The following is an 11,347-nucleotide window of genomic DNA, read 5'->3' on the forward strand; positions in this document are numbered from 1 at the left end:
AAAGATAACTTAAACACTGGGGACTGACGAGGTCAAAGCGTAGTCCGTTTGTCTACGACGTCGGGTATATGTTTTACTACGAAACATTGTGTCAATACACATTCCATCGAAATACATATTGGCGTACTTTGTTGAGAAACATATACATTATATGTGTAGTTCGTTGCACAACCAATACATACTCTGTGCAAAACTTATACATAAAGCGACTTGTAATTTCCTTCGAAACAAAGCATTTGAATGATTTCAAAATTAAAAAATATGTTCGTAACCTGGTTTGTACTTTAAAATGGTTAATGTACAATGTATCAAAGTCTCATTTAGTTTTATTTAAGTTAGGTCTATGTACTTGGCTACTTGAACAGAATAACCACCTTATTCAATACTTCAAATCATTATATTTCGAATTTAGCTCAAAATCAATGTAGAGGTTGCAACTACGCGCATTTGTAATTAGTTTGTTAATGAAAATAAGTACCTTCCATTACTGGATGTTCCGTACTCTAATGAATAAATATCAGTAAAGATGAAACTCGCCTGATTAAGTAGTGTATTGACACAAAGCTTTGTAGTAAAACATATACCCGACGTCGTAAACAAACGAACTACGCTTCGACCTCGTCCGCCCCCAGTGTAAAAGTCGTAAGCGAAATAAGACGAAATTTGCCGATGGCACTTATTTTCCATGCAAACGTCATCCTATAAGTATGGCGAGAATATCGGATAAAATAACATTTAGTTTTTTTTTATTGCACATTACACACAAGAAGAAAACAAAGAGATAGTATTTTATATTGACAATCCAGACACTTAACTAGTAATACTATTTCCGCTTTCAATACAGAACGTACATGTTTCAAGCAGTTGACATTAACAAATACACATTCTTATTTCGTGTCTGCTTCGGCGTATCTGTCTCTTTTCTATCCGACGATAATAGGTCCATTGCTATTGCTTCTGAAAATATTTGGAATCAAGACAAAGTTTGAGCTAGAGTTTTTACACACTTGCTTAATTAATGCAGATTAAAAATAATAATACGCTGGATTCGTTTTCGATGTACTTATGACTCAATCAATCAGAAGGAACGTTTTCTGTCGACACATGGTCTGTCTTTACGTTAAACTTGACCTAGATCAATCCATAAATCGCTTTTCCATTACATTAGTCATAAGGTATATTTGAACGTTTGGTCGGTTGTTATTCAATCGGTCTCTTTGTAAGCCCTTGATTTAATCGGTCAATTTGTCAATGCGATCTAGTCAAATGAACAGTTAATTAATCAGTCATCCAGACAAACGGTTGCGGTAACAAATTGTTCACGTGACACTCACTTGAGCTCACAGATAGAATAGCGGTGGATGTTACAGTCTTCATCGACCCACATGAAGTTGCGGTTTAAGGACCCATCAGATATGGCACAGTCTTCGTGGTTGTCGTAGTTATTAGGCTCACCGGGATACCAGTCTTGAAAAGATTACAATATTAAGAATGTTTTGAAATAGAAAACAAACTCAATTTTCAAGCTAATGATGTATAAAGCCTTATTTTTAAAAATTCTTAAATATATGTATAATATTCTGGTTAGTATATCGTACATATTTGCCAAACGTTAAGTTTTGCTTAATGCCATGCTTAAGTAAATAAAATGCATAGTTCAACAGACTCGACTAGTTTAACATTTATTTATCAATTAAAACAAAGAAACAAAACCAATATGTATTATGATTATATGTTGAAAATTGTTGGTCGAAGATTTCCTGTCAAATATAAATATATAAAATATTCACGAGCAGAGTGCACACGTACTTCAATCAATACATATTTATTATTACTTATCCTGTACATCCTGTGTTATACAAATGACTAAGTACCTGTGAATTTGGGCCTGTCACCTGTCCCGTCCACTTCCAGATGCCCTCGATGTCGTCATCAGATAGCCCCACCCACCATCTATTTGATGGCACTGAAACATAGTTACACATTAACAATTTCATACATAATACGTGAATATTCAACATTTATGCGATACATCATACGGATAAAGAGCATTAAATCGGCTAATTAAACATAAATTGAGTAAGACTCAAATTCCAGATCGTTTAAAGGGGCCTTTTCGCAGATTTTGGCATGTTTTGAAGGTTGTCATTAAATGCTTTATATTGATAAATGTAAACATTGGATCTAAAAAGCTCCAGTAAAACATCAAGAATAAAATTTAAAAAAGGAAAAAAAGTAGCCCGCAGCAGAGCTCGACACAGTGACCCCAGGAGTCCTGAAGTTAAAACCAATTAGACCGCTCGGCCATCCTGCCAAGCATATATGAGAGACGTGTTTTATAGTTTATATAAGCAATATTTGTAGTTTCACAAAATTTAACGACAACAACAGGACTCTCCAAATTATTCAATCGTTTCGCGTTGCAACGCTTTATAATTTTCAGGTTTTTAAATCGTCAAAAGATGCATATAATGGCTATATTAGACCATGGTAAATGTTCAGTTTTACTGTTTCCTCACAAATATCATAACTAAAACGAAAACTTGCGAATCTAAAACAACTTTTTTCAATTTTGTCAATTAACCAAAACGTGAAAAGATTTCTTTAAAAGCCGATCAAAACACTTTTGAACATATAATTCTTTTCACTCGACATAACATGGAAATTTTTTGTGGTTTTTGAAAGCTCAGAAACACACGACCGGTTCGGTTTAAATACAAATATTCCGCACAAATGGAATAACATTATTGTTGTAGTGTTTTGCTGTTTTTACATAAATGCTAGTTTAGTTTGATGGCCGTAGATAGGGGCCGTTGTCAGTCCCACCTGAGAAGGAGTGAAATGGCGAGCAATTGTGATGAGAACAGAGCGAGATAGAACGAATAAAATTACTCCGAAAATTACAGTTTTCATGGAGTATCCGATTAAATGATAACACATAGACGTTCCATTTAAAATTCATACTTATGATTCAGCCTGACCTTCATTATATAGTCTTACATGTACATCAGTGACTGCGATGATCATGCATTTGGGATTGAGAAAGGCTAACTATGGTGGCTAAGGGAGTCTTTGATGAACTGGTTCTCCTCGAATGAGTCGATCTGAACGAGGTTGGAATTCAGTTGGAGACATGCGTGCTTAAATTTAAAATATATGTAAACAATTAAACAACATTAGTAAAAATCCTTTTCTACTTAGTTGCCAATGGATCTATTGTATATTCTTGTTTTAAAATTTTGAAAAAGTATTTATCAACGGTTCTGAATTCAATCTTTGTGCAACAAAATACTTGCATATATTGGCCACGAAGAAATTCGCTGATATACCTGTGCCTCAGTGAATGATTGCTCTAAATAATGGAAGTAGTAGCAGGAGCCCTGGAAAGCCGTCCAGTTGTCCGGACAGGACGTGAATGCACGTGGCGGGGACGCGAATCCTATGGAAACTCAAGAGTAAAAGAAGCTCGTGTATTTTCAATAACGCCATTTGAGCAGCAAGAGCGGTTATCGTTCTATTCTTTCCTCGCAGAAACTGCGTGTCAGTCATGACGGGCCAATAGATATTTACTGTAGCAATACTACACTTTGCTAAGTCGACCACGTTCGATGACGCATGGAAATAGGCGAGTTGCAAACACAATTGAATCCTATTGAGAACAAAAGATCTGTAATGTTTTTTATTCTTCCTTATCTTTAATTTCATATTATTCAATTGCAAGAGACATACGTCTTTTCATTTAATGATATAAGTTTTATGTCATACTGACATGATACAACGCATTGAAAGACAATATTAAAGAATGTCTTAAATTTGGCCACGAATGCAATTACAACAAAATATAAAAGTCATCTGCTTACATGATTGCAAACACACGCAAAGAAACGACACCAAGATGGAGTAAGTCTGTATAGGCATTGCGTGTGCGTGAGGCTTGTCCACGTACGTTGTTTTTTCTTTTTATTTCTGTCCTTACTTTTGTTTATTCAATTTTCAGATTTTGTTCCTTCCTTTTCAATTGCTGATAACGGATTCCATATTGAATGACTGACCTAGTATTCAGAAATAGGGGAACATCAGAAATAACATTTAAACTACATTAGATAAGAAACAATAGTGCTTGTCTATTCTTCATTGTGTTTGAGGTGTGTTTTGTAATGACGACGTTGATACAAATTTTTAGCTACAAACACGTTATTTCAAGCTGACAAAAAACGAAATATATATGATTAAAATATCACGACTGGTTTATTACATTATTTGAAAAAAGTTGATAAGTTGTCATATTTTCAGTATATTCGGAAATACATTTTACTGGGTACAGGTACAAGGTACCTACCAGTTAACTATAAATTACGCAAGTAGATTGATCATAATCGTCAATCCAGGAATGCAAATTTTGCATGCATAATGAATTGCATACATTTTATATATAAAATGATCAATCTACTTGCGTTATTTATAGTGTGTACATCGTTACGTCACCTATTTTCGCGATGTTCTTTCGATTTCACATCGCGAAATTATATTACCGAATATGCTTAAACATATGTAACATATATCTTATTAAAAAAAGTCATGACATTCCATATACTTATATATAAACTTTTTGAAGTGGAAATAAACAAAGTAAATATATATTTAATAATTAAGGTTACATCTGAAAACAACATTTGAATCCACCACCATCATAACTTTGTTATGACTTTAAGACTTCACACAGGAATATGTTTAAATGGTCTGATTTTAGGGAACAGTTAACATTAGGGTTCGTTAGTTATAGAAGTCTTACTAAAATAGGAATCCAAGCCCTCATTATATGAATATGGACTTTGAAATGAAAGAGACTATTGATAAATCTGTAAAACAACGGTGACTGCTCAGTGTTCGTCTGCGTAGCGTCATGCGATACGTTGGGCATTTCAAAGTGGTGTCCTCAATGTACATCGTCCCACAGCATCCCGCATAACGAACGTCCAGACCATGGCCTTCGCCCGTGGCGTAGTTTCTAAGCCTGGCAGTCCATGATGTACTCATATAATGCGAACATTTAAAACGGTAGAGTTAATGTTGAGTTTTACATCGCTTAAGACTAAACGTATGCTTTTTTCAGAGCCATTTTGATGCATTCTATCGAAACATCAAGACTAATATTAAAATGTATATTTAGTCAATGCTCTGTGAATTAGGGGGTTAACTGCATGTGCGTAACGTGTCGTCCCAGATTAGCCTGTTCAGTCCGTCGCTTTATTGCTATAGTGCTCTATCTCCATTTTTTTCAAAAATGAGTTTTTAATATCGCTGTGCTCATGAGAACGAGATCTTGAATATCACGTAATCGGATTCAAGATTCAGTCGTCACAGAAGAAGTTTTTCGATTCCATTTTGCTCTATCTCCCACATTTTTACAAACAAGTGAATCTGTACTGCACCATCTCCAGGACTTACAGCAAAGTAGAATTCATGCTCAAATAAGCCTATCAATTGCTAGAAATGCTCTATCTCCATAAAATTGCAAATAACATTAAAATATAATTTACTAAAATAAATATTTAATTAAATTCATGTTTCCCGTTTGCTGGTAAATACTCCGGTATATTTGTGCCCACATACGTGCATAAATAAGTTAGAAAATAAAGGTTAAACCCTTAAATGAACCACTTAGGTCACTAAAATCGAAATGGAAGTTAGAGCACTATAGCAATCAAGCGACGAGTCCGCACAGCGCTTCAGGGATGACACTTTCTGCCTCAACTGAATGTTTGCTAAAGATAGGCTTTCTTTAAACGAAAAATATCATAAAAGCGGACAAATGTTTATTTGTCATTTTAATAGTGAAATTAAAAAGCTACTTTTGATAAAATGTACAAAATATTGTTGTAATATGCATATATTATTGTTTAACACTGTACGGTGTGGAGTGAGATGTCCTCGATCCAAACACACCTACTCAGCATGAAAATAAAATATATTGAACAAAAAATAAGGTTAACAAATAGTCTGACGGAAATAATGGCCAACTCTTTTGCTGAATAACAAAACCGACCAACAGCGTCAATAACATTCCCAAAATAAAACATTATGACTTTGGTGTCTTGGTGATTCTAAAATTAACACACAATAACGTTTGGAATCAATATGTGAGGCTTTAACAAATTGAACATAAAAATTATCGGTGCAAAATTTTATTACAAACCAATCCATCTAGTTAAGGGGTCCTAATTCACAGGAAACTCACCCTGTTGTCCCTTTGTTTGAGTCTGGTAATAATTTTAATAGGAAAGTAGACTTTTGAATACAATGGGCGAATGGGCAATCTTTTTTAATGCTTAACGTACTTTCTAAAAAAATGAATTCTTGCCTTGTCGTTAAGAAGGATGGTTTATACAGCATGTCCATTTATAAAGTAAAACAACAATATCTGCGGATAACTAACGTGTAGATGGTATTCCTTATTTGCCTGAAATAGGATTGTTCACAGTTTAGCAAACTGACGCTTTAGAAACAATTTCATACATTCAAAAAACGAGTATATACGGTATGTATACCATGCTAGATTGTTTGATTTTCCTTTAGAGTTTTCGATCTAGTGTTAGCTGTCGACTGTTCCTCTGCTTTTAACATTTTAATTCTTAGTCCTTATCAAGTGCACATTATTAATTACAAACATAATTGTAATAGGTACTTGGCATAATTTATTATTAACATTTTCTATTATAGTCTTAAACTTTCAGTCGGTCTGATGTAAAATGAATATTTAATGACGATAAGGGGATTGTATAATTTATGACGCAGTAGAGAGACGAATAAAATTTATATTTGTTGACAACACCGGGTAAATTGTTTTAAATTTGTTTATAACATTAAAGTATCCAGCTTAACCGGTTTATAAACACTGCTTATGTTTTAAGTTCATATTAAAAGTTAAATTCCGACGGTGAAACACCATTACTATTATAAAAATACAAATTCATTTCATCTCTGCATCGGTGTCGTTTCTTCTATCCAATGACTTCTGGTGCACTGGATTCACTTCTGAAAGTATTTGAATACAACTGCAGTAAAATGTTTGTGCTAGACGCGTACAAATGCGTTGTGTTTAAATAAGTACAAGTGTGACTTCTATTGAGATCTTAATAAATACTCAATAAACCTTTACTAAGTCGGTCTTTCAGTAAATCAAACACTTAGTCAGTCCATTTATAAAAGGTTACTTGGCCATTACATTGGTCTATTATTGTAACCTTAATTGGTCAGAAAGTTAAAGTTGAATTACTACTTGATTGGCCTTAATTTATTAGATACTTCGTCGTTCATCCGTCAACAAGTCAAACGTCCACTCGATCACTCATCCACCCTAACGGGCACTTGATCGGGCAAGCAGTCAAACGTCCACTCGATCACTCATCCACCCTAACGGGCACTTGATCGGGCAACCAGTCAAAAGGTCTCTTGATCGCTCATCCAGTCAAATAGCCACTCGATCGGTCAACCAAACAGACAGTTATTAGATCGGGGAAGCAGTCAAACGGTTAGTTGATCGGTCATGAATCAAACGTTTACATGATTGGTCAGCAAGGCAAACCGCCACTTAATCGGTCACCAAGACAACGGTCGCTGGATCAATCAACAAATCAAACAGTTACATGTTATTGTAATTGTTTAATACACCCCTTGTCATATTATTAGCAGGATTGGTTTGTTCTACAAGCAATGAGTCTCGCGGTGGTACCTCAGTCTATCATTTAATTTGTCGGTCGTTAGCTTAATCGTTCACATGTTGAGGCAATATCGATATCTGCCTTATATAAAGCTGTCTGATTGTTTATATTATATCGCTACATTTCGATCTGTTTGATATAACGCTGCCTGTAATATTTTTGTATATCAGTTCGACAGGAAGTTGTTACATCGGTCGATGTTTGGTGGTAGGTCATATCACTCGAATAAACTATTAACTCACTAGTAATATTAAAACAGAATTCGATCAGGAAATCAAACAATTTTATACGAAGATGTCATAAATTTAAGACACAGAAAAAAGCAACAAAACAGAAAAAACTACATATTTTACAAATATAAAGCGCAACATATTATGACGCCATGATAAGAATGCCAACCGTCAACAATCATAAGCATTCCCCGCAAAAAAATTAAGCGTCGTAGCGATTTGTTTTTATGTTTTCTGTTAAAATGGGGAAGTAGAGGTAAAGGTAATTCAGTCAATAAGTCGATTTAGATGCTCAACACTTACTGTATCTCGCAGATGGAATAAAGAAGTTTGCTACAGGCGATGTCGGTCCACTTAAATTGATGGTTGATGTCTAAAATGGCACAGTCCTCGTTATTGGCGTTGTTGGGCTCACCGGGAAACCAGTCTTGAAAACAAAAAATATTATGAGGTTCTTGCCATTAAAAAACGAAAACTAGTAAATATAGCATGTCTATCCGTAGTATCGGCCCTTTTAATGAAAACATTCGAATTTTGGAAGTTAACAAATACAAAAACACACATGTGGTATTGGTCAATATATAGTTAAATGTGTATTCTTGGACTTAACAACGAAAACTGCATTTAAATCGGCAAAACACTGGCTAGACTTAGCTCCCTTTAGTAATCTGTTTCCTGTACACCTTGTCTCAGATTATCGGGCGGTCTGATTGGTTATTACAATTTGTTACTATGCGCACGTGCTTATTCTACAAATAGGTATTTTATGGAGAAACGAAACTCTTGCTAATTTTGTTTTTGAAATATTTTTACATTTTATTGAAAACTAAGTAGCATATAACACATTTGATAAAGCTTCTATTAATCCATAAATTAACTACATACGTGTGTGTTACGCAATTTAAAATCCATAGCATCACTCTGGAATAAACATGACCTACTTTCAAATGAAAAACGGAAAAAAAGTAAATTTCAAAAGGTTCTGTCAGTTGCCGTCCTCTTTATCAATAAAATGCTCAAAGCATAACACACAGATTGACAATCGAAGACATTGCAAGAAACCGAAATAATAAGAAATGCATGATTGCTTTTAACAGAATGAGTCTGATCATAATAGTATTGTCATTAAAATTACCCAATTACCGATACTTATGTAGTCGACTTTTTTAATACATTTTCTTAACTTTGATTATCTATTTTAATACAAAATGTCGACAAACCTGTAAATGTGGGCGTGTCCTTTGACCCCACCCAGCTCCAGATACCTTCAATGTCGTCATCAGATAAACCCACCCACCAGAAATTTGGGGCTGAAACATACCAAAAACCGTGGTATCGGTAATAGACAGCTATACAAGAAGCATATTACGTATAACAAATTCACCTTTTAAAAGCTAAACATATAGAACATTCTTTCGATTCCTACTTTACATCATAAGTAGGTAGTTTGTTACTTAAATACCGGTACACAATACAGCTAATGTTATCATGCAATGCTCCAATTCCAATAATAATCAAGCAAACTCGTGTGTTATTTGAGAATAATTAACCGCATTAGCCGTGAATATCAGACTGCTATAGAATTGCACAAACTGACAAAGATATAAACACATTTATTAGAACTTTATTCTTTGAAATATCGGCTGTTCTCTTTTTTCAAAAGTGCGCAATCTGCAGAAAAATAAATTTTAATTTCACTTTAAACATCGTATATGTCAGTCTGTGATTTCTTATTTCTTACTGATACAAGTACCTGAACTTTTGAACAAGGGAATTTACCGCCGTCTTTTACGTTATCTAGTCTTTGTGTCCGCGTTATTATTATTACAATGTTTGTCGGCGTAGACTTACCTTGTGATCGTATTGTTGAGGTTGTCTGGCATTGGTTGTTGAGGTCTTTCCTTTGTCTTAAGATTATCTTGTCTTTGTGATTGCGTTATACTTATCATCATTTTGTCTTTGTAATTTGTGTTTTTTACCATTGTAAATGGGAGGTTGTCTTAAATTGGTCGTTCATGTTATTTTACCATAGTGGTTCATTTAATCTTTGTGTAAGAGATTGTGTTATATATTGAATTATTGTATAAGTCTTAAATAGGCGGCTGTGTTAGTCGTACCTTGATGCAATAGTTAGTGATTGCTTGGTGGTTTTGGCAGACTGATCTTGGCGGTATGTATAGTCTTGACAAATTGATGCATTGGTGGTTGCTGTTGTCGTAACTATTTGTTTGATAAGTCTAAATGTAACGGTTAAAGCAGGCTTAAAGGTTTGGGTAGTCTTTTCAAGATTGATTTGGAATAATGTTAATTTAGTCTTAATTTACCTGTTTAGACAATACCACCATTGTCGATTATAAAATCGTTGAATTGATGTTTCAGATAGTCCTACTGTAATTATTATAGTCCTACTGTAATTGTTATAGTCCTACTGTAATTGTTATAGTCCTACTGTAATTGTTATAGTCCTACTGTAATTGTTATAGTCCTACTGTAATTGTTATAGTCCTACTGTAATTGTTGGAGGTTTCGAAATGTATTGTTGCGATAGTATAATCATTTGTGTTGATATACTTTATATATTGAGATTTACGTACTCATGCGATTGAGGATTATAATTATAGTCTAACTTTGGTTGTTGAGGAAGTTGTACCATTGAAATTGGTGTAGGTCCCCAATTGTAATTGAGATTGCCTTGCCGGTGAGATTGAAAATCTCTTACCGATAAGTGTGATATATTATTTGACATACAAGAAGACTCACATTTGAGGAAGTGTAAGTCTTACTTTGGTAGCTCAGGAAGTCTTTGATGAATTTATCTTCCGCCTCCGAGTCGATCTGTACGAGGTTTGAATTCATTTGGAGACACGCGTGCTTAATTAAAAAGAAACAATAGTGGAAGCTTCTGTTTTACTAATTAATAAAAACAAATGGAATATCTAAGAAATAATGTTCAACTTAGTCGTCAAGTTTTACTTATGAATATGCGTACTTTGTAGTTTACAAAAAGGATTATCTAGCGAAAATTAACAATAACCGTTTAAAAAATTCGCACTTGTTACACTTTATTACGGATTACGGTATGAAGATTAATGAGTGTACCTGTGCCTCTGTGAAGGATTGCGCCGAGTGATGGAAGTAATAGCAGGAGCCCTTGAAGGCCACCCAGTTGTCCATGCAGAAAGTTAAAGCCGGAGGTGAAGCCATTGTTTCTATTGAAACAAGCGTTAATTGAACCCATCGGTTGAAAAGAGGTAAAAGGTGCCGTGATAAAATGGATATAGCGTTCGCCTAGCGACATGGAGGTCACGGGTTCCATCCACACTGAGAGGGGCGTTCTTTAGATCTCCTTTAAAGACACCAAGTACTAGTTCTATGCCTAGGAAACGGACTTAAATC

At 34.6% G+C, this 11,347-nt stretch overlaps 2 protein-coding genes across 4 annotated transcripts in view; both read right to left on the reverse strand.

The window, feature by feature from the left end:
- Positions 1–776: 776 nt before the first annotated feature.
- On the reverse strand, positions 777–4,071 carry LOC127858668 (asialoglycoprotein receptor 2-like). 2 transcript variants are annotated; one of them, XR_008039016.1, is made up of 6 exons: positions 3,861–4,071; positions 3,330–3,439; positions 3,053–3,140; positions 1,875–1,966; positions 1,335–1,467; positions 777–957 (listed from the first exon to the last, which is right to left on the reverse strand). XR_008039016.1 is itself a non-coding variant. In XM_052395872.1 (6 exons), exons 1-5 carry the CDS (start codon positions 3,916–3,918, stop codon positions 1,399–1,401), a joined length of 426 nt encoding a protein of 141 aa, XP_052251832.1. In that variant the 5' UTR covers positions 3,919–4,070; the 3' UTR covers positions 777–957; positions 1,335–1,398. The 2 variants fall into 2 exon arrangements, 1 of the variants encoding a protein (XP_052251832.1); XM_052395872.1 differs by having other exon boundaries at positions 3,330–3,448; positions 3,861–4,070.
- A 2,767-nt stretch (positions 4,072–6,838) lies between these two features.
- LOC127858910 (perlucin-like protein) overlaps positions 6,839–11,347 on the reverse strand; it is a 5,091-nt gene continuing 582 nt past the window's right edge. Inside the window, exons 2-6 of one of the 2 annotated variants that reach the window (XM_052396234.1) lie at positions 11,051–11,160; positions 10,735–10,822; positions 9,172–9,261; positions 8,255–8,378; positions 6,839–7,035 (exon numbers count right to left, since the gene is read on the reverse strand). In XM_052396234.1, the coding sequence (XP_052252194.1) occupies positions 7,002–7,035; positions 8,255–8,378; positions 9,172–9,261; positions 10,735–10,822; positions 11,051–11,160 (446 nt within the window). In that variant the 3' untranslated portion in view covers positions 6,839–7,001. The remainder of the gene's footprint in view (positions 7,036–8,254; positions 8,379–9,171; positions 9,262–10,734; positions 10,823–11,050; positions 11,161–11,347) is intronic. The other variant, XM_052396235.1, reaches the window with a different exon arrangement.

The sequence above is a fragment of the Dreissena polymorpha genome, chromosome 14 (assembly GCF_020536995.1).
Source record: "Dreissena polymorpha isolate Duluth1 chromosome 14, UMN_Dpol_1.0, whole genome shotgun sequence".
NCBI classification, from domain to species: domain Eukaryota; kingdom Metazoa; phylum Mollusca; class Bivalvia; order Myida; family Dreissenidae; genus Dreissena; species Dreissena polymorpha.